General features: G+C 36.3%; 1 protein-coding gene across 1 annotated transcript in view; it reads left to right on the forward strand.

Annotated features, from left to right (window-relative positions):
• Window positions 1-305: 305 nt before the first annotated feature.
• DLG1 (discs large MAGUK scaffold protein 1) overlaps window positions 306-24,194 on the forward strand; it is a 298,658-nt gene continuing 274,769 nt past the window's right edge. Inside the window, exons 1-4 of the mRNA XM_024124264.3 lie at window positions 306-600; window positions 1,062-1,111; window positions 2,123-2,254; window positions 19,153-19,319. Of these exons, the coding sequence (XP_023980032.1) occupies window positions 1,093-1,111; window positions 2,123-2,254; window positions 19,153-19,319 (318 nt within the window). The 5' untranslated portion in view covers window positions 306-600; window positions 1,062-1,092. The remainder of the gene's footprint in view (window positions 601-1,061; window positions 1,112-2,122; window positions 2,255-19,152; window positions 19,320-24,194) is intronic.

Below are 24,194 nucleotides of genomic sequence, written 5' to 3' on the forward strand. Positions count from 1 at the left end.
CTGGCCTTCCTCCCCCTCAACCAAAGGTAGCAGCGCTGGGAGCCCGGGGCTCGGCGCGAGCCGCCTCCTCACTTCCCATTGGCTGCGAGCGCCGGGAAAGCGGTCACGTGGGGGCGCGGCAGTCCAGATCCAGGGCCGCCATCTTGGCGGAAAGTTTGGGGGGAGAGCGGTTGGGGGCGCGGGAGGAGGCGAGGTTCTGGGGGTGGGGCGGCTAAGAACGGAGAGGGCGAGCGGGCCAGCGGGCAGCGGCGAGTGTGGAGGCGGCGGCGGCGGCGGCGGCCGAGGAGGAGGAAGAGGCAACGGGGGTGCGGCCGCCGAGGGGAGCTCCTCCCCCGTTCCCTCACCCCCCTCTGCTCAGCTCCGCGAGCCCCGGGCGGGGCGGGGGGACGTGGAGCGGGGCAGGGCGGGGGAGCCGCCCCGAGACCGCCCGGGGCGCACCCCAGCTCCGAGCGCACGCCACTCGCTGGAACTTTGTGGCCGCGCCGCAGGTGTGGGGGCCCGCGGAGGTGTGCATGTGGGGCGCGAGGGCGTCGCGGAGAGCGGCCGCTGCCCTGTCCGGCCCTCGCTGGAGTAGCTCGGAGGAAGCGAGCAAGGAGACAGGCAAGCGAGAGGAGGGGGCCCGAGTAGGGCGGGGTGATCAGTCCAGCTGATCCCTTCTCCCAGTGCGCTACAGCCGCCTCTGGCTTAGGGGCCAAGGGTCGGAGAGCCTCTTCGGCCCCCCAGTAGCAGGTGGGGGGGTATGTATACTTCTGCCGGGGGAGGCTGGCCCCATGTCCAGGCATTTAGTGCCCTTTGGAGAGGGGTAAGCTTTCGAGGAGAATTTGGCATCTTGCTTCTGTTTGCTCTTACATTTGTAGGGGAACTCAACCTTAGGTAAAAGCTTTCTGGATTGACACTGCTGGATTGTGCGGCTCTTCTTTTCACTTGGGAAAACTTTGCCAGGTGGGCTTTTTAAATAGGGCTAGGAGTTTTTCGATTTGAGTGTTAGGGGGAAATGCTAGTTTAACCTCGATTCTATTTTAAATTTAGTTTTGTTTCCTTTATGTTTTGTGTTCTTAAAGGTGTGTGCCCTCTTCCTGATTCTGGAGAAAAATGCCGGTCCGGAAGCAAGGTGAGAATTTACGTCGGAACTCTTCTGTGGGTGTCTCTTGCTTTTCTGTATGTCTGTTTTGTGATTGCTATGTTTTAAAGATGTTTGTGTAACTCTGATGAGACAGCACAGCCCTAGCCCTACTACTTAGGAAATCTAAGCCTCACATCATTCAGACGATGGAAACACCTAAATGTTTGTCAAACTTTTTTCTTGACATCTCTCTAGTGACTGCAGAGGCAATTAACATTTTCCCTCTGAAATGTCTTTTTAACAATTCTGTATTGGTGTTTTAATATTTCATTTTATCGTTCTTACGAAACACTTTTGTGAGCGAATGTGGGATACTGGCTAAGAACTAGTAGTTTTGAAGCACGTAATATTTGAATTATAATGACAAATTGTAGATATTCTGCTTTTGTGTATCAGATCAGCTGAAACAGTGTTACTAATGCTTTGATCAGATGATCACAAGTACACATTTATTACAAACTGCTCACCTTCTTCCTTTATTGTAACACGCTGAACATTTTTTGGATCATTCTAGGGAATATATATATGTGTACGTGAACATAGTGGCATGGAGGATGTTGGGAATTGTTTAGGTCCTTGCAGAATCATTTGCTGCATAGCTAGTTTGTAATACTTTATTGTAAATATATAATTTTTAAAAAACTTTTTATTCTTTTGGCTGGTTCGGTCTTCATTCCTGCACGCGGACTTTCTCTAGTTGCAGCGAGCGGGGTTTGCTCATTGCGGTGCGCGGGCTTCTCATTGCGGTGGCTTCTCTTGTTGAGTTGCACGGGCTGTAGGTGTGTGGGCTTCAGTAGTTGTGGCACACAGGCTCACTAGTTGTGGTTCGTGGGCTCTAGAGCACAGGCTCAGTAGTTGTGGTGCACGGGCTTAGTTGCTCTGCAGCACGTGGGATCTTCCCGGACTAGGGATCGAACCCGTGTCCCCTGCATTGGCAGGCGGATTCTTAACCACTGTGCCGCCAGGGAAGTCCCTAATCAGACTCTTTTTTCTTTTCAGATACCCAGAGAGCATTGCACCTTTTGGAAGGTTATCGTTCGAAACTAAGCCAAACAGAAGACAGACAGCTCAGAAGTTCCATAGAACGGGTTATTAACATATTTCAGAGCAACCTCTTTCAAGCTTTAATAGGTGGGAATTAAAACTTTATTTGTGACCATTATGTGTCAGCTAGGCGTAATGCTGCTCTGAGTTCATTTATTTTAAACTTCAGAGAGTGATATACTTGGTTCTCTGTGAGGCATTCAATAACTTGAACATCCAGTGAGTTGTGTATTTTGATACTTAGGCCAGTATTCTTTCCAAAAGTATCTAATAACCAAAAAAACTTTCAGTATGGTTATTTCAGTGATCTTTGATAACAGAGTTTAACATCCTAACATTAAAAGATGAAGAAGTTGCAAAAATGTTTCAGGATCCGAAAAGTAATGACTGAATAACTGTTAGCTTGTTTCTATATTTGACTTGCTATTTCTCTGGAATCCCTGAAAATGTTTGAGGATTTCTGCTATGTTTAAGAACATTCATTCCCTTAATATAGACCTCTGTTTAAACTTGGCATTTGTGGAGTCAGAATTTTAGACCTGGAAAATGATTTTACAGATGATCTTGTCTAATCTTATTTTACAGACAAGAATATTGAAACAATTTTATTCTTAACTGTAACTTAAATTTGATGTGGTGCATTGTTTTAAAGGAGAATTGAACACATACATAATCAAGAGTGCTGAATTCTACTCCTGACAGTGCCATTGATGGAATGATATGGTACAAGTCATTTAATCTTTTCTAAGTCACTATTATTTGTAGCATGTGGGTGCAATGGAACAGTGGTTTTTAAGCCTTTTTCTAAAAGTAGCTAGACCCCTTTTTAATGCAAAATCTTATATTTTGTACATAATCCCCAATATATAAAACAGGATGCTCTGTCTCTGGCCCTCATCTCTAGGTACCTTGAAAAGTATACAAACCAGTGAGCTAGAAAAATTGTCCCTTTCAATTCTAAGAATAAAATGTGTTTTTATTAGTCATTGGCTATATAACATATTAAAATAAGACATATATTTCATTGTATTACAACTTTTTCCTCAGTAACTTCAAAGTTGTTACAGCCTTATATCTATCTATTGATGGAGTAACTTTTGATGTGGCTTGAGGGCTACTTTCAAGTTATTGTATCCTGTCAAGTAACTTATTGGTAAATTGATACTATGCTAAATTAGTTTTAGAATTAAAGAAGACTTTAAAGAAGATCACTCAATACATCTGAATAATTTTTTTAAATTTAGCATTATTATAGACTTTTGAAAATATATACAACAAAAGAGAACAGTATAATGAACTAGTATATATCTGTCACCCATCTTCAAAAATTACCAACATTTTGCCTTTTTTGTTTAAACTGACGGACATTTTTTACATTTGGATTTCTAAGCTCTGAGGTTTAAGGTCCAAATGGATGATCAAATTGGATTCCTCTGAAAAAACAAAAAAGGAAGGGAAAAATCATTTTTAGTTGTTTGGTTTTCTAAATCACCATTAAACCTAGGAGTGTTTTATTTGGTAGGGTCACTGTTTAGAAAAAAATAGTATGACTTGTATGTCTTCTTTTACACTTGGACATAGATGGAGTCCTCTGTGTGGAGTTTGCGACTTAAGAAAATTAAATGGTTAGTGAAGTACCCAAACAGAACCTACACTTAGATTTCTCCATAGATTGGAGGTAGATTTACTATGTTTAGGGGGATTTTTTTTTTTTAATGTGTTCTGCCTTGCCTATTTTGAATGTATTTATTCTTATGCATAATTGAATTCTGATAGAGTTAGTTTTCTAATTGTGAGTTATATTTGTGAATCTTCTTTGTCCTGTATAATTTTATTGGTTGTGAATTTACTTTGATATTTAGATTTACTTATATTTTAAGATTTTATAGAATGTGGGATCAGACTTTGGTGTAAGAAAAGTAATAGATTTTAGGAATTTTGAAATGGGTAAATTTAGTAGAGATTTTTTTTGTTTCCATACTGTAATTCAATTAATTGTTGACACTACTAAATTAATAAATGCATTTTTTGGTGCATGCTTAAGTTGGGTTAATGTATTAATCTTTATTCCTTTTTTTGAAAATTTTTAGGTCAGTAAGATTTTTTTTGCTTTGCACCTGTACCATTGGTATTGAAACAGTGTGGTAATGTATTTTAATCCTGTAAATCACCCTGAGCTAAACTAGAGTCCACTGTGTTCATAGTGTGTACTGAAAAATTCTGTGTTAACTGTTTTCCTTTAGTAGGTAGCACTCTATTCTCTAAGGTGATACCTGTGGACCATTGGATTAAAGGAGACATGGGGTCTTGACCACTAATTGTTTGAAAGTCCTATGGTGCTTAGGTTTTTGACTTCTAGAGTTTGGAAATAATTTCCTTAGGCTATAGTGAATTATCTAGTTACTTCTTTGGACTTGTACTCTGCAGCAGTTATTGATTGATTGATTTCTTGAATTGGTAGTTTGTATCGGCTGTTTTCATGCATTTAAAAAAACTTTGTGTGAGGCCCTAGGGGTTTGGTGTTATAGAAATGTTGATTCCCGCCCCCCTCCCTCTGTAGTTGATATATTATTAAGTTTAGGTTTCTGGTACCTTCAGGTTATTCAGAGGAACAAGTATGCACATATTGCACTACATCTGTTCTGAGATACCAGTTTTTAAAAATTTTGGTATCTCTGAATTTGGGATGCATTTTTTAACGGATATATATTGGCATTGGTTTTACATTCTTAGTGGCATGTGAAATAATGGTGCATTTTACAGTTGATATCCTCCATATCAATATCCTCAATTCAGTGAAATATTGCAGTCATTGTTCTTGCCCTTATGCTTGGTAGTATCCTTGAAGGATGGCTTGAAGATTTAAAAGTTACTGAAAACAGAAAGGTTTTTATTAACTTTTGAGTTTCATCTAAGGTGTTTGTTTAAAGGTGTATATTTAAATTATAGCTTTAAAAAAAGTCCATGAACTATACATTTGTTTAAAATTTATTCCCAAAACATCTGGTGATTATTTTTGTATAAATGGGAGATAAAGTCTGCCTAATTTTAATCCCTGATTTAGGTGAGAGCAGGTTGAAAACTAAATATATTTGATTTTTGTATTCTCATTTTGTGTACTTATATTTGAAAATTTTATGAGTAAAATAGACTGGATATGGTTTGATAACAGTCAAATCTCTGCTCTCCAGGTCTATAGTGGTTTGAAGTCATTTCTGATTCTTATGTTTGTCTGGGATCTGAGAGGACCTCGGTAGTCCTCAAAGATTTCGTACCAGTCTAGACCCCTGGGTTTACTTACGGGATAAGAGAATTCATCTACTTTCCTTGTGCACAGGAGAAAAACCTGGTCTCAAGATCAGGCTGGCTTTAGAGACTTTAGTGAGTGAGTCATTTGATTTGTATATTTTGTCAGCGATAAATAGCAAGCTTATTTTAATGCACTATTTCATTTCTGCAGATATTCAAAATGAAGGTGGGTTATGTAAAAAACTGTCCATTTCTGAGATTTTTTTAGCTTCTAATTCATTTATTGCTGCTTTATTAACTAACAGTTTCACTTGCCCTTGCAAACATGGTGAAGGACATTTTAAGTTTGGAGATACTGAGTTTCAAGTGTGACTTATTTTTTATTTTAATTGTAAAATAACGTAAAATCTATCATCTTAACCATTTTTAAATGTACCAGTCAGTAGTGTTAAGTACAGTCATATTGTTGTGAAACAATTTAGAACTTCTTCATCTTGCAAAACTGGAACTCGATACTTATGAAACAACAACTCCCCTTTTCCTCCTCCCTCCAGCCCTTGGTAACCACCATTCTACTTTCTGTATCTATGATTTTGACTACTGTAAATACCTCACATAGGGAAATCATAAAGTATTTGTCTTTTTGTGACTGGCTTATTTACTTAGCATAATGTCCTCAAGGTTCATTCATGTTGTAGCATGTGATAGGACTCCCTTCCTTATTAAGGCTGAGTTATATTCTTGTGTGTTGGGGTATATGTATATAAATGTGCATGTGTGTCAAATTTTTGTTTATTCATTCCTCCATTGATAGACATTTGCGTTCTATGTCTTGACTGTTGTGAACAGTGTGGCTGTGAATGTGAGTGTGCAAGTATCTCTGAGAACCTGCTTTCAGTTCCTTTGAATGTACACCCAGAAGTGGGATTGTGGGATCATATGACAGTTACATGTAAAATGTTTAAAGAACCACCATAATGTTTTCCATAGAGATTGCACCATTTTATAATCCCACCAATGGTGCAGAAGGGTTCCAATTTCTCCACAGCCTTGCCAACACTTGTTATTTTCAGTTTTTTTGATAGTAGCCATCCTAATGGATGTGAGAGTATGACTCCTTTTTAAGTATGTAAGAAGTAATAATGGCTAACATTTGTTGAACACTTTCTCTGTGCTAATAAAAGTCGTCATAATCCTATGAGGCATGTATTCACTTATGAGGTGATTATACTATTTTATAGATTAGAAAAAAGAGGAAATGAGAGATTATGTAGCGTGCCCAAGGACTCTCACATAGTAAATTGTGGAGCCAGAAATTGGACTCAACTAATCTGAGTCCAGAGCCTCTTTTCACCTTCAACCATTAGGGTGTTCTTTATCATAAGTTGAGTATTTTAACGTGAATATCCTATGACTGTTAGTCATATAGTATTTAAAGCGTTGGAATAATTTATTTTGGACACTGGCCTGACATTTTTTCTCTTTAGTGTGTGAAACAACAAATTATAAGACAAGCAAATTATAATACATACTTTAAAATTTTATGTACTTTTCTCTTTGGGAATCGAAATGGCTTTTTAAATGTACGTTGGTTTAGACAAAAGCCTGAGTAGGTTTGACTATTGTGTATTTTAATTTATAAGAACATTGTACTTAAATATAGTGATAAAGAACACTGACAATATGTTTAACATAGATGTTCATCTGTAGGGTCAGTGTTTTTAAAACATGGTTTTTAAAATAGTTTTTACTTTGAAGGAGAATGTTTATAATGATGGAATGATGTTTATAATGATGGAATTTACACACTTTGAAAGGTGTATTTACTTAGTAATCAAGGTTTACAAACTTCCAGCTATAATGGTAAAATGTCAAAGTTCCTTAGTTTTTTTGTTTATTATTGGCCCCAGTGATATTATTTTTTAGTCTGTTGGTAACTTTGTGCACCTGCGTGTGTGTGTGTGTGTGTGTGTGTGTGTGTGGGCCCAGCCGCTCCGCGGCACGTGGGATCCTCCCGGACCGGGGCGCGAACCCGGTTCCCCTGCATCGGCAGGCGGACGCGCAACCGCTGCGCCACCAGGGAAGCCCCAGGGTCAGTGTTTTTAAAACATGATTTTTAAAATAGTTTTTACTTTGAAGGAGAATGTTTATAATGATGGAATGATGTTTATAATGATGGAATTTACACACTTTGAAAGGTGTATTTACTTAGTAATCAAGGTTTACAAACTTCCAGCTATAATGGTAAAATGTCAAAGTTCCTTAGTTTTTTTGTTTATTATTGGCCCCAGTGATATTATTTTTTAGTCTGTTGGTAACTTTGTGCACCTGCGTGTGTGTGTGTGTGTGTGTGTGTGTGTGTAACTTTGTAGGCTAGGTTTGAGAAAAGAAAGCATTTATAACAGGATATGGATCAGACTGTTGACTAAAAATTATGGAATTGGAGGAAAATTTTATTAACTTTTCTGTTGGTTTTGATTGAATTGGATTGTTATTTATTTGTTAACAGTTTTACTTACTCCTGCCTTGAAGCAGTGCTTTGATTATGCTGAATCTGGTTGAATTCTCTTTAGAACCTTGCAATCACAGAGCTGTAAAAGCATCTGTAAATATTTCTTCTAGTCTAAGCTATTTCATCTATGTGGGGATAAATTTTTTCCTACTAAAATTTTCCTTTTCAAATTATTTTTCCAGTACACTATCCAGGTATTGCATTTAGTTGTTATGTCTCTTTAGTCTCCTTTAATCTGGGCACATTTCCACAGCCTTTGTCTTTTATGACATTGACGTATTTGAAGGATACAGTTCCCATCTGCTCTTATTTTTTTATATATAATGTTTCTCATTTTAGGTTTGTCTGATATTTGCTTGTGATTAGACTCAGGTTATGTATTGTATATGGTTCTGTACATCCAGAGGTACATGATGTCTTCTGCCCTTCATTGGTAATGTTAATTTTAATCACCCAGTTAAGGTGTTGTCTGATTTCTCTGTAGTTACTTTTTCCCACTTTGCAACTTATAAGCAATATGTGGGGGAGACACTAACACCTTGCATGTACACTGTTCTTTAGCAAAATTTCCATCTAGACTTAGCATCCATCGATGGTGCTTGCCTGAATCAGTTTTTACTATGTTGAAAATGACAGTTGAAAAATTATATATATATTTTTAACAGCAGCACTTTTCTACAGTTTCCAGCTAACACTTGGCATTTTACTGTAATTAAGAGCACTCCTCTCCCATTTATCTATCTAGCTGCTTACCTAGCTAGCTAGCTAGCTATCATATTTCTTTCAGTGGTGGATAATTTATTACCATCCTTAATGATTTTGGTGTTCAGATTGTCTCAGATTTGCCTAGTAGGAGGCTTCTCAAGCTTGCTCTTATGACTTTATGACATGCCCTCATTTTTATTTATTTATTTATTTTTTAGCACTTTCTTACTTTTTGGCATAACAAGATGTTCCTGGTTCATCTTGTACACATCCTGCCACAGCCTTAGGATCAACCATTTCTTTGAGAAGCTCTGGTTCCTTTTGATACATACCTTGTTTTAAGGAATACCGTGTAACTGTTAGTCATATAGTATGTAAAGTGTTGGAATAATTTATTTTGGATACTGGCTTGACACTTTTTCTCTTTCTAGTGTGTGAAACAACAAATTACAATACATACTTTAAAATTTTATATATTTTTCTCTTTGGGAGTCAAAATGACTTTTAAAATCCACGTTGGTTTAGATGAAATCAGAGTATCTGTGCCTCATTCGGTTTGACTATTATGTATTTTAGTTTATAAAAACATTGTACTTTTAGTTAATTAACTGATAAAATTTTTCCCTCTGAAATGGCAGGGTTATATTTCATTGTTTTTTTAGCTTTCTAGTTGCCTTCTCTCTAACCCTCCAAAATGGAATTTATAAACATTTAAGGTCAGATACATGTACTTTATATAAAATATTATAAGCAAGAAAATTCTCACACCAACACCTGCTACTTCTTCCATAGGGTGAATATCCTTCTAGAATGCTATTCTTGTGTATATATACACACTTTCATTTTGCAAAAAACTCCCTACACAAATAAAACATAATATAATTGTTTCTTCAATTCAGTGGGAATTGATACTTAAAATCATGTATAAAGTGAAAAATATCAAATTAAAATTATCCTTAAAAATCCTTCAGGAGTTTAACACTGTCTCTCATTAACTACAATACAGTTGTTTTTCCCTGTAGTGGAAAGAAATGATTGATTTCAGCCAAGAAAAATCTTATTTTGGCAGCCGTCGGGTCTTCATTGCGGGAAGCGTGATCTTTCGTTTGCGGTGTGCGGGCTTCTGTCTAGTTGAGGCGCATGGGCTCGGTAATGGTGGTGCGCGGGCTTAGTTGACCCGCCGCATGTGGGATCTTAGCTCCCCGACAAGGGATCCATCCCATGTCCCCTGCAAGGGAAGGTGAATTCTTAACCACTGGACCACCAGGGAAGTCCCGAAATCATTGTTTCTTCAGTTGATCAACAGATCAAGTAGTTGGCTTGTGTTTAAGCGACCTCTTGTATTAAAAGAATGTAATTCTAGAATCACATTCAGCACAGTGAGATATAGAGAGATGCTATGAAAATGGAGATACCTGAGGGAACAGTCTCTTCCCTTCTCATTTTTTATTTGCTGACATTTACTTACTAGGTGGACTGATAGGTAGAATTGCCCTTTTTTTGGTGGAAAGAGGTGCTATGGTTGAATTTGCTTAAGTGTATACAGTGTGACTTCTCTGTGCTATACATTTTAACTATTTTTATCCCTCAAGATTTATCATTATGTACCTTTACGTATCAGTGGATTTGTAACATTTAAATACTGTATTTCACTGTATAGATTTATTGTAGTTTTATTAATGATTTCCTAAGAGTATTTAGGTATGTAATTTTTCTGAATTATAAACAACATTGCATTTGTATATGCCTCTTTGTTCTGCATCCTTGATTATATCCTTTGGGTAAGTTCCTAGAATTGAATTGCTTAGTAAAAGGGGATGTGCAATTTAAAAAGGCTTTTGATGTAATTTTAAATATTACTGTCAGAAATGTTATATCAATTTAGTTTTTTAGATATTATGTGGAAGAATGACTAATTTACAATACCTTAAGCACTACGGAGTATTATCTATCTTTTTTCTTTTTTTTTTTTTTTGTGGTATGCGGGCCTCCCTCTGTTGTGGCCTGCTCCGGACGCGCAGGCTCAGCGGCCATGGCTCACGGGCCCAGCCGCTCCGCGGCATGTGGGATCCTCCCAGACCGGGGCGCGAACCCGGTTCCCCTGCATCAGCAGGCGGACGCGCAACCACTGCGCCACCAGGGAAGCCCCGTATCTATCTTTTTAATATTTTCTATTCTGATATGTGGAATACACCTTCAGTCATTTTGATGTTTTATGTATTTCTTTGAATAAATAAATAGCCAACGATGTAAGAATTTTCTTACATCGTTGTTTTATTTTTCTGTGAATTATTTGTTCATGTCATTTGCCCCTCCAACCACTTTTTGTTTGTTTTTTTTACAAGTTTAATAACAAAAACAAATTAATAAAATACATAAAAATGAAACACTAATATCAATAATCACCATTTATATAAGTGTTATAGGTAGAAAAATATGAGGAAACTAGATTCAATTTGTCAAATATTTTAATCCTCACTTTTTTTTTTCATTTTTTTCTTAGAGGTATAAAATCTACATTAGAGATACCAATTCTGTCTGCCTTGCAAGTTGCAAATAGCTTCCATTGTTTGTCATTTGTTTTTAAAATTTAATTAAAAAACAGATTATATTTATATATGGTTAGATTTATCAATTTTATAGTGCTTTTACCTGGTATTATGCTTAGAAAGCCTTTCCTATCCCTGAGATTATAAAAAATCTATATTCAAATTCTGTCATGGCTTCTTTTTTTAACATTTAAATCCTTAATACATTTGGAAATTATTTTGAAATATAGTATGAGATTGCTTGTTTTTGTAATATAAATTCATTATTATGCTCCTTTAAACATTAAAAAAAATTATTAGACTTTTAACTTTTTCAGCAGTTTCAGGTTTACAGAAAATTGGGTGGAAAGCAGAGAGTTCCCGTATCCTTACTACCCCACACTCCCGTTTCTCCTCTTATTGACGTCTTCATTAGTGTGGTATATTTGTTAACAGTTGATAAGCCAGTATTAATATATTGTTATTAACTAAAGTCCATAGTTTACAGTAGGGTTCACTCTTTGCATTATACATCAATAAATTTGACACACACATTTGTTGCTTTGACAAATGTATCCACTATTACAGTATCATACAGAATAGTTAAACTCCCCTAAAAATCTGTGTTCCACATATTCATCCCTTCCCTCCCTACCCGCAAACCGCTGGCAACCACTGATCTTTCTGCTGTCTCTTGCTCCACCTGTTCATCTCTTTCTCCCTCCTCCTGATTCCCTGGCAACCAGTGATCTTTTTATTGTCTCTGTAGTTTTGCCTTTTCCAGAATGTTATATAGTTGGAATCACAAGTGTGTGGCCTTTTCAGGTTGTTTCTTTCACTTAGCAATATGCATTTAAGGTTTCTCCATGTCTTTTCATGACTTGATAGCTCATATCTGTTTCAATTTAAGTTTTTAAAGACTTTATTTTTTAGAGCAGTTACAGATTCACAGCAAAATTGAGAGGAAGGTACAGAGATTTCCCATATACCCCCTGTTCCCACACATACATAGACTGTCTTATTTTGAGCATCTCCCACCAGATTGGTGCATTTGTCACAATTGATGAACCTACATGAGCACATCATTATCACCGAAAGTCTATAGTTTTACCTTAGTATTCACTCTTGGGGTTGTACATTCTATAGGTTTGGACAAATGTATCATGACATATGTCTGCTGTTATAGATTTATATTTGTATATATCCACCACACTACACAGAGTAGTTTCACTGCCCTAAAAATCCTTTGTACTCTGCCTATTCATGTCTCTTCTACCTCCAGCCCCTGGCAGTCACTAATCTTTTTACTGTCTCCATAGTTCTGCCTTTTCCAGAATGTCATATAGTTGGAATCACACAGCATGTAGCCTTTTCATGTTGGCCTCTTTCACTTAGTAATATGCATTTAAGATTCCTCCACATATTTTTACGGCTTCATAGTTTTTGTTTATTGTTTAATTTTTGTTTTTTAGTGTGAATAATATTCTGTTGTCTGGATGTCCTGCAGTTTTATTCATTCACCTATCGAAGAATATCTGGGTTGCTTCCAACTTTTGGCAGTTATGAATAAAGCTGCTGTAAACATCTGTGTGCAGGTTATTGTGTGGACATACGTTTTCAACTCATTTGGGTAAATACTGAGGAACATGATTGCTGGATTGTATGATAAGAGTATGTTTAGTTTTGTAAGAAACCACTAAATAGCTTTCCAAAGTGGCTGTATCATTTTGCATCCCCACCAGCAGTGAATGAGAGTTCCCATTGTTTCATATTTTTGCCAGCATTTGTTGTTGTCAGTGCTCTGTATTTTGGCCTTTCTAATAGATGTGTAGTGGTATCTTTTTGTTTTAATGTGCATTTCCCTGATGATATATGGTGGAGCATCTTTTCATATGCTTATTGGCTCTCTGTATATTTTCTCTGCTGAGGTGTCTGTTAAGGTCTTTTCTTAATATTTTTTCCATTAACTAAAATATTACTCATAGATTAGAGATATTACCCGTATTATATTAAATTATTACACATTCTTGAGCCTGTGTTTAGACTTCCTATTCTGATCCTGAGTTAGTACTGCCTTATTTCTTTAGTTTGAGAAATGTTTTATGGTTTGTGAGTTTCTCTGTTTAGGATGATGTAAGTTATAACTAAAAGCTAGAAAACTTTTTCTCAACTTCCTTTGAGGGAATTTCTGGAATTCTGTACTTCCCATACTCCTAGTGTTTGCAAACTTTGAATTTTAGCAAGAAAATAATAAAGAAATTTTTACTTAGATTTGGAGACTTATGAAATACATGTAATCTTAGAGATTTCCAAATAAAAAATTTTTTGTAATAGATAGGAATGATTCTCCTCAGTTGTGTTGGACTAATTAGTTGTGTTAAGTTTAATTTTTGAGAATTTTTCTATTGTATGTGTTATAGCTTTGTGACCTTATAATGTAGATCTTTGTTCAGGAACTGCACTTGTGGGGACCCAATTTAGTCCAAAACAGTGAAAGCACTTGCAGACTATAAATGGAAAATGAGGAATAGACTGTGATAATACTGATCTGTAGGCTCGACAAAATTAATATTTTCAACTGGGAGTCAACTAAAGGATAGTTTCCCTCTAACGCATGTTTTAACATTCCTGCATTTTCTTGTTTTCTCTTCTTGCTTTTAGTGCATCATTATTTTCAAAGTAAATAATTTTTTTCAGGGTGATAAAAATGTATCAGACATTTAAATTATATGTCTGGTATATATCTGGGTGAGCTGTATGTATTTTTTTGTTTGTTTGTTTGTTTTTTTGTTGCTGTTGTTTTTTGCAGTACGCAGGCCTCTCACTGTTGTGGCCTCTCCTGTTGGCGGAGCACAGGCTCCAGACACGCAGGCTCAGCCGCCATGGCTCATGGGCCCAGCCGCTCCGCGGCATGTGGGATCTTCCCGGACCGGGGCACGAACCCGTGTCCCCTGCATCGGCAGGCGGACTCTCAACCACTGCGCCACCAGGGAAGCCCCTAGCTGTATGTATTTTTGAATGAGTATGGGATCACTCTTGTCTATTTAATGGCAACCATTTTAACTACTACTTCATTCTCTCATTTTCTTTACACTTTGATTTACTATGATTTAAAATATAGCTATCAAACTTTTATAGAATTCTGCCTTTTTAGGTACTTTAAATTGGAAAACTTTAGGTGTTGTATAATTTTTTTCCTCAGTTATCTCAATCTCCTGAAGACATTATGGTTGTATCTCATATTTTAATTCTCTTATTTCTCTTCCGGAAGGTATTCACTCCATTAATATATATTTTTAAAAATTAATTAATTTATTTTTGGCTGCGTTGGGTCTTTGTTGCTGCTCGTGGGCTTTTCTCTAGTTGGCAGCGAGCGGGGGCTACTCTTCGTTGTGGTGCGCAGGCTTTTCATTGCGGTGGCTTCTCTTGTTGCAGAGCCACAGGCTCTAGGTATGCGGGCTTCAGTAGTTGTGGCACACGGGCTCAGTAGTGGTTCGTGGGCCCTAGAGTGCAGGCTCAGTAGTTGTGGCACACGGGCTTAGCTGCTCCGCGGCATGTGGGATCTTCCCGGACCAGGGCTCGAACCCATGTCCCCTGCATTGGCAGGTGGATTCTTAACCACTGCGCCACCAGGGAAGCCCTCCATTAATATTTATTGGCTGAATGTCTTAAGTGTTCAGAGTAAGCTCATTAATTTAATTCTTTATTTTCATGAAGTTGGTCTTTTGAGAATAACTTGGATTTTCAGACATTGGCATGTTGAATAGACTTTTAGGAAACAGGAGAGATTGGGATTATACTAGAATTTACCATGTTTGTTTTTGTCTTATGTTTGTGGAGTAACTTCTGTTTTACTTTAGACTAGATATCTTATGGTACTCCATGTTATACTCCTGAGTTTAGAAAACTCTAAAGAAAAAGTAGAAGATAATATTTTGAATTCTAGAATGTTACTTTGTAGAAATGCTAATATTGTCATAATGATAATCTAACCTTTTTTTCTAAATCTTTATAGTTATGATCAGTTATAATACTCTTCTGACATATAAAATGTTGATTAAATATAAAGAACAGGGACTGCATGGGAAATATAAAATATTAATACTTGGGACTACTAAGAAAAGCTCAAGCTGTGTGTGCAGTTTTTCCAGAGGGTGCCTTTTTTGATTGGGTGCACCTTTGAAAAAGCGTCACTGATACAACTGAAGGAATTGTAATTGAGAAATAGTTTCTGAAGGAGTGTTATTATGTTGCTCACCTCCATTGTCTCAGGACACCCTAAAGATGAAGAAATGTGGTGGACAAATGAAATAAAGTGTATAAACTTTGGAATGTTAGTCGAGATGGAATATGGGTCAAGATTAAAGATGGGTGTGTGTGTGTATATAAATACATTTTTTTAAGGAAAGTGATAATAACTACAGGCTGTCATCAGAAATGTCACCACACTGTACATATGTTAACAAATATTTCAGTACTTTTGCTTATGGTTTTAGTTAGCCAAGTATGGTAACTAATCTCTTTTTAAGTTGGGTCTTATCTGGCAATATCAGTTATCCTGACCCTAGTAAGAAACAGATATCTAAATAGCTAAAATATTATAAAACCCACATATTGTATCCCATGCACTTTACTCATTTAAACTCCCCTAGACTCTCAATTCAGCTCATTTTAAAAATTGTGATAAAATATATATAGCATAAAATTTACCATTTTTAAAATAAGTGTGCAGTTCAGTGGCATTAAGTACATTCACGTTCAGTGGCTATCACCACTATTCATCTCTGGAACTTTTTCACCATCTCATATTGAATTTCTTTACCCATTAAACAGTAACTCCCCATTCTCTCCTTATCCCAGTCCCTGGGAATAACTTCTCTTTCTGTCTCTCTGAATATGACTATTCTAGGTACCTCATATAAGTGGAATCATACAATATTTGTCTTTTTGTGTTTGGTTTACTCCACTTAGCATCATGTCTTCAAGATTCATCCATCCATGTTGTAGATTGTATCAGAATTTCATTGCTTTTAGAGGCTGAATAATATTACATTGTTTGTATATACCACATTTTGTTTATTAACCATTCATCTGTTGATGAACATTTGGGTTGTTTTCACCTTTTGGATATTGTGAATAATGCTGCTATGAATATGGGTATATAAAATACCTATTTGAATCCTTAGTTTCAGTTCTTTTGGGAATATACTCAGAAGTGGAATTGCTGGATCAAATGGTGAGTCTGTGTTTTAATATTTTGAGAAACCACCATACTGTTTTCCACAGTGGCTGCATCATTTTATATTCCTACCAGCAATGCATGAAGGTTTAATTTCTCCATATCCTTATCGACACTTGTTATTTACTGTTTTGTTGATAATAACCATCCTAGTGGATGTTTACTCAGCTTGTTTTTTCTTAAATGTGATATAGTTAATAATGTGGATATTTGGTTCTCTAGTCCATAGGAGCTCAGATACAGCAAATTAGAAAGGACTGTTTGATAGATTAATGTAAGACCTAGAAATGAGGTATTTCAATTGATAGTAGCAAGTTTCAAGTGAACTTTTGAATAATAATAATAAAGTGTAGGGAACACTTTATTCCTTGACCATAGAGATAGCAAAGTGTTACTCTGAATTATATTAGTCTAGATCTCTGTTGTCCTCTACCATAGCCATTAGCCATATGTGGGTACCTAAATTAATTAAACCTAAATAAAATTATAAATTCAGTTCCTCAGTCACACTAGTCACATTTTAAATGCTCAAGAGCCATATATATAGCTAGTGCCTACCATATTGGACAGTATAGCTATAGAAAATTTATCACTGCAGATAGTTATTTTGGACAGCACTGGCCTAAAATTTTAAGAGATGTTATTAAAGGACAATATATCAGTATTTCTGCTAGTTAATTTTAGAATGAAAGGTCATAGAAATTTAAGATTTGAAACTTGACTTACAGTATTGGATAATATAATAAAAATTTTATGTAGTGGTGTGGGCTATTTATATTGAGACTGGTAACTAACCAATTGACCAACACTCATTTAGTGCTCTTGGGGGGGCATAATACTGTACTAGGAGCTCTGTTTTTTGTTTGTTTGTTTTGAGGGGGTAAGAGATCTCTATAGACAGGTAGGTAGATAGATCTACAAATATTTATCTCCTACATATATAAAAAATATACCTCTTACATATATAGAAATACATGTCCTGCTACATAAATATATACATATTCTCACACACATATATATCTTCTAGAAAAAATTTTTTTCCCCTAATATTTTTTGGAAAATAGTCTGTATTTAAGTTTCCCTATTCTTGTCACAGTGTCTTTTATAGTTCATCCCCCCTCCCCAGCCTTCCCCAAACACACACACACACACACACACACACCCACACCCACACCCACCCACCAGTTAAGGCTCTGACATTGCAGTTAGTTGGTGTGTCTTTTTTGTTTCCTTTATACAGAAATTCTTACTTTCAATTTATTTTCCCTTTTGTGACATTGCTTTCTAAAGATACCAGGCCAGTTGTCTTGTAGAATGTCTCCCTCTGAATCAGTTTTGTTGATTGTCCTCTGTCCCCTTTATTCCCTCTGAACTAGAAGTTGGTTCTAAAGACTTGACTTAGGTTCAGATTAAACAATTTTTGTTTGGTAAGAACCATTTGTAGCTAATGCTCTGAATTTGAGTTTTTAATTTTTTGCATGATGGTTATGTGAACAGTTTTATATAGTGATTCATGGTTTATAAAATGCTTTCACGTACAATTTTCTGCAGCAGTATTAACATCCTGTGAAGTAGTTCGATTTTACTCTCACTGTCAGACCTTAGTTTTTATTAGCCCTTTATCTAGAAAGTTCTACAATTCCACTCGTTATCGAAACTAAAAAGGGAGTTACTTTGTCTCTAGTATCTTCTGATGTTGTTTTTTAAGGGAGATACTAATCTTTTCATCATATTGAGAAAAGAAATAAAAGTTATTTTTTTCTAAATATTACAGTTATTTTATTTGATTCTATACAAGATAATACCCCATCTTTACTGTTAAATAATAATTTCCCTCCTTTAAAAAAAATCAACTCAAAATTATACCAGGAGGTGAATAAAAAACTAGTAGTGGTGTATTTAAACATGATATAACTACCACTCAGAGCTTCTGAGCAGCATGAATAACCAGTGTTAATAATTCCAGCTGATAGCAGAGTAACTTGATCTTCCAAATTATCCTGTGTTGCTATAAGTACATTTATCATTTCTTTTAGAGTTTTGTCATACTTTTAACTGATTATTTCTAAAATAACAAAATATTTTTTAACTTAACTATTTCAAATATTCAAATTCGAGGCTATCTAAAAAAACTTCCTAGTTCTTTGATTTTATTTTAATGTATTATTCTTCTTTTGTTTTACTTTGGTTACAAGGGCAGTTGAAACCACTTGACGGGTTTACATTCCCAGCCTGGATACTGGTGATACAAAAATATAAAATATCAGTGATGACTTATGTCTGCAGAATTCACAGTAATGGTATTAACTACTGTCTGTTAGGAGCCGAGTGTGATGTCTGCAGAATTCACAGTAATGGTATTAACTACTGTCTGTTAGGAGCCAAGTGTGCACTTTACATGTATTGCACTGAATACTTGAAGCAATTCACAATGATAAGAGGCAAGTTATCAGAGATTAAGTAACTTGCCTATACATGTAGCTAATTGATGATGGAATAGGGATTTGAACTCAGCACTGACTTCAAAGTATAAAAAGGCTATGACTTTTACACTGTGTCCTGCAGGTTCTGATATGACTGTGACATAATAAAATGAGAAAATAGTCACTGTATAAGTACATTATAAGATTGGATTTATTTTACTAATCTAGAGTAAAAATTTTGCTTTTGAGTTATGTTGTTTCAGCAATGCATAGTTTAATTAGAAAATATAAATACTTTTGAATTTTTCTTTTCCTTTCCTCACATCTAGATATTCAAGAATTTTATGAAGTGACCTTACTGGATAATCCAAAATGTATAGATCGTTCAAAGCAGTCTGAACCAATACAGCCTGTGAATACTTGGGAAATTTCCAGCCTTCCAAGCACTACTGTGACTTCAGAAACACTACCAAGTAGCCTTAGCCCTAGTGTAGAGGTAAGATAAAAAAACTTTTCCTTAAGCTATTTTTCAGTGATAATTAATTGGGGCTACTAAGTTTTCTCATTTTATTAAAATAGATATTTTGTGGAAGTATCATTTATAATAGAATAAAAAGGATGGGATTAAAAATACGTTTGAAAGGAAAAGCTCAGAATTTCTGGTACCCCTGTCTTAAAATGTTGTGAATGGTTCAAGGTCTGAAATACTTGACTATTAAAGTATTACTTTAGTCTTACTTAGTATTATCAATGCTTCAGGCTTATTAATATTACTTAAAGTACATTACTATATTAAAAATTACTTTGCATGGTAGACCTTAGTGGGGCTCCATCTATGCAATAATTAGATGGAAACTACTTTGAAAAGATGGTTTTGCGCTGGTATTTTTTTCTCAGAAAGCAGTTGCTACATTTTTCCCAAGGATTCTCTGTTTATTGGCTTGAAGGGTTGCATTGTTAAGTCTCACTAGAGACTGATAAGAAGTCTTAAGGACAGCATTGGTTTCTCTATTTTTTTTGTAGCTAAAACTCATTTCTTTGCGTTTTCATAACTGTTTTAGTAATGTTCTTTTTTTGTTGTGATCTACTGTTGCTGGTAGATATGACATAACAGAGATATGAAGCATTTTGTAATGAGGATTCTGTCTGAGGAACATTAGTCATTTTAAGGTGGTTGTTGTCTGACTGACTTTGATTCTAGTATCTTACTGCTGGAGAAGTGCCTGGAAAATTGAATCAGGGAAAAGTAGTGGTAGGCACCAACCAGACAGCCCTTTGGTAATGAAACAAATTCTCAGTTTTCTCTTATATTAAATAATATAGAACTATAGAATTTTAGAGCAGGAAGAATCAGAGAACATCTTATCCCTCCCCTTCATCTTAAAGATGAGGAAACTGAGATCCAGAAGAAAATGAATGGCTTGACCCAGCTTATTCGGCTAATTTGGGCAAGTTTACCTTTGGATTTTAGGCATCTTAATACCCATTTCACAGTTCTCTTTATAGTGTGTCCTTGTATTTTTTTCTTTGGTTAGAGAATGTAGTGTTGTATTGCCTATGTATCTTTATTTTTCTCTTCTCTTATTTTCGTCATCATTTTCTCTTAGTTTCAGTTTCCATTCCCTTTAATTGATATATCATTTGCACTTAGTCCATTTCAGATAGATTTTTAAAATGTTAATCAGTAATACAGTTTCTATTTCACATTTATTGTGGTCCTAGGTTAAAAAATTTTAAGGAACATGTTAAATTTTAAGAGAATTGGCTTCTTATTTAATAACTTAATTATTTTTCTATTGTCTGATTTATGATGCTCAACTATGATTATAAAGCATACAGTTCTTGAAGTTGATTTGTCTGTTTTTATAGGTGATTGTTTAGATAATGGCCTGCTCAGTGTAACCAGTAAATGTTCATTAAGGTTAAATAAGTGGACAGTTCTGCAAGCTGCAAGTTAATTTCCGTATAGATTTCAGTCTGAAAGATCAACTCTGCATTGAATTCCATTAAGAATGGTATTGGAAACATTTCAACTTTTATAAAATTATGAGGCACTGGTACCTAGAATGCTTTTTGCATTGCTGGTTTCTGCATGTCCTGAAAGGTATATTATGGACATAATAAAGGTATCTAAAATTAAGAGGAGAATAAGTCCTTTCAGAGTGAAATATCAGATCTTATTAATTAGGAATGTGGAGGAGAAGGGAGTATGGTTACAAAATGTTGTTTAGGTCTTGGTGCATGGAAGATGCTGTAGTAATGTTTGAAATCTATACCCGTTCATGGGTGGACTTAGTAAGGGGAACATGGGGATATATTCATCAAGTCCTAGATTTTTAAAAAGAGAAAAATCTGTGAGCTAAGGTCAGTTAAAGGGAAGTACTGTTTTTCAGAGAGGACAGGATACCCTGAAGATGTTAGTCTGAAAATGCAAATAGTTTTGAAACACACTGGTGGATGACAGTCATAAGACTTAAAAAAAAAGCTTGGAATATTTGGAGATTTGATTTCTTTTGAGGGAAAGAAGGAAATTATGTTCCCCTATTACCCATTCATTTATGCTTCATTTGGACAGAAAACTTGGCTAAGTGACCTTTAACTTGATCTCTCATTTCAATTCCTACTTTAAATTCTTAGGGGCACAGTGTTTGGGACTGAAAAGAGAGTTGGATAATTTAATTCACCTCAAGTGTTTTACAGTTGAAGAGAATCCACTGACTCAAAACAAATGCAGAAAAAGTTTTTATTGGACTATAACTTGAAAAAAATTAAAATCATGAAAATACTTTGTCGTGTACAAAAAAATTAGATTATTATTACACTGTGCACTAATTTTTGGATTAAAAAGTAAGATAATCTTTTTCTGACAAAATTGCATGCAACATGATCTTGTGTCTTTCACTTTATGTTCACTTTTGTAGGACTATCTTTTTTTTTTTTTGGTGCGGTATGCGGACCTCTCACCGCTGTGGCCTCTCCCCTCACGGAGCACAGGCTCCAGACTCGCAGGCCCAGCGGCCATGGCTCACGGGCCCAACCGCTCCGCGGCATGTGGGATCCTCCCGGACCGGGGCACGAACCCGCATCCCCTGCATTAGCAGGTGGACTCGCAACCACTGCGCCACCAGGGAAGCCCTGCAGGACTATCTTAAAGAGAGTTATTTTTGCAAAAATTATTTGAGATTGATCAATTTCTACCAGGGCTTGCCTCTCTTATTCTCTTAGAGTAAAAATCTTTGTCTTCTAAAGCATCTATCCACTTTTCTTTCTTGCCTTTTTTTTTTTTTTTTAACAGTTGGTAACTGGTCCAACTCTTTCCAGATTCCCATTTGTCAGTTAATATGTGGCCTTGTGACTGTGTTTCTTCTATTTCTTCTGATGTAGTAAAATGAAAATTAATACCATTTATTTTTAAAGTGACATAATTAGTATTCCATTTAGTTATAACTTTTTTTGGTTTTGGTATGTCTTTTTTTTACTTTGAACATATGTCTAGTGAGATGTTTGCATATGTTTGCTTAATATTTTTTTTTTTCTTTTTTTTTTTTTTTTGTGGTATGAGGGCCTCCCTCTGCTGCGGCCTCTCCCGTTGCGGAGCACAGGCTCCGGACGCGCAGGCTCAGCGGCCATGGCTCACGGGCCCAGCCGCTCCGCGGCATGTGGGATCCTCCCAGACCGGGGCGCGAACCCGGTTCCCCTGCATCGGCAGGCGGACGCGCAACCACTGCGCCACCAGGGAAGCCCTGTTTGCTTAATATTAATGATTGTGGGTAATGGGGATTTTTTTTTTTTTAGTACTTTTCTGTTACTTTTTAAAAGTATGAGCATGTGTCATTTTTATAAAAACAAATCTATTCTAAAATAAGAACAATTACTTTTAGAGATTATGAATATATGAAAGGAAGCAAAATGGAAGAGTAGGAGAAATTGTTTGATTTAAGGAGAAATTCCAGCAAAGAAGTATGCACTATTCTATCTTAGTTCTTTGGGGCTGCTATAACAATACCATAGACTAAGTGGCTTTTAAACAACACAGATTTATTCCTCACAGTTCTAGAGGCTGGGAAGTGTAAGATCAGGTCACTAATAGATTCACTGTCTAGTGAGATCTCACTTCCTGGTTCATTGATGGCCATCTTCTTGCTATGTCCTTATCATTGAAGAAGGTGGGAGGAAGCTTTCTGGGGTCTCTTTTATAAGGGCATTAATGCCGTTCACAAAATCTCCACTCTCAAGACCTAATCACCTCCCAAAGGCCCCATTTCCTAATATTGGGTTGGCCAAAAAGTTCACTCGGTTTTTTCTGTAAGATGGCTCTATTAATGCTTAGTTATCTTTAACTTCATTTGAAAAAATTTTGTTAGATTGTATTGTGACAGCTGTCATATCAGCGTACATTAAAAAAAAAACTTACCAGAATTGGTGAATTTTTGTGTAGCCGTTTCAATATTGAAGATGGAAGAAAAAAGTAACATTTTTGGCATATTATGCTTTATTATTTCAAGAAAGATAAAAACACAACTGAAACGCAAAAAAATATTTGTGCAGTGTATGGAGACGGTGCTGTGACTAATTGAATGTGTCAAAAGTGGTTTGCAAAGTTCTGTGCTAGAGATTTCTCACTGGACAGTTCTCCACAGTTGGGTAGACTAGTTGAAGTAGATAGCCATCAAATTGAGACATTGAGAACAATCAACATTATACCACGTGGGAGATAGCTGACATGCTCAAAATATCCAAATCAAGCGTTGAAAATCATTTGCACCAGCTTGGTTATGTTCATCGCTTTGATGTTTGGGTTGCACGTAAGTTAAGTGAAAAAAGCCTTCTTAACAGTGTTCCTGCATGTGATTCTCTATTTAAACGTAACGAAATGTTCCGTTTTTAAAACAAATTGTGACGGGCAATGAAAAGTGGATACTGTACAATAATGTGGAACGGAAGAGATGGTGGGGCAAGCAAAATGAACCACCACCAACCACACCAAAGGCAGGTCTTCATGCATAGGAGGTGATGTTGTGTATATGGTGGGATTGGAAGGGAGTCCTCTATTATGAGCTCCTTGCGGAAAACCAAACGTTCAATTCCAACAAGTACTGCTCCCAATTAGACCAACTGAAAGCAGCACTCACCAAATAGCTTCTGGAATTAGTCAACAGAAAACGCATAATCTTCCATCAGGGTGATGCAAGACCGCATGTTTCTTTGATGACCAGGCAAAAACTGTTACAGCTTGGGCACGTAAGTTAAGTGAAAAAAGCCTTCTTAACAGTGTTCCTGCATGTGATTCTCTATTTAAACGTAACGAAATGTTCCGTTTTTAAAACAAATTGTGACGGGCAATGAAAAGTGGATACTGTACAATAATGTG

Source organism: Physeter macrocephalus, chromosome 1, assembly GCF_002837175.3.
Source record: "Physeter macrocephalus isolate SW-GA chromosome 1, ASM283717v5, whole genome shotgun sequence".
NCBI lineage: Eukaryota > Metazoa > Chordata > Mammalia > Artiodactyla > Physeteridae > Physeter > Physeter macrocephalus.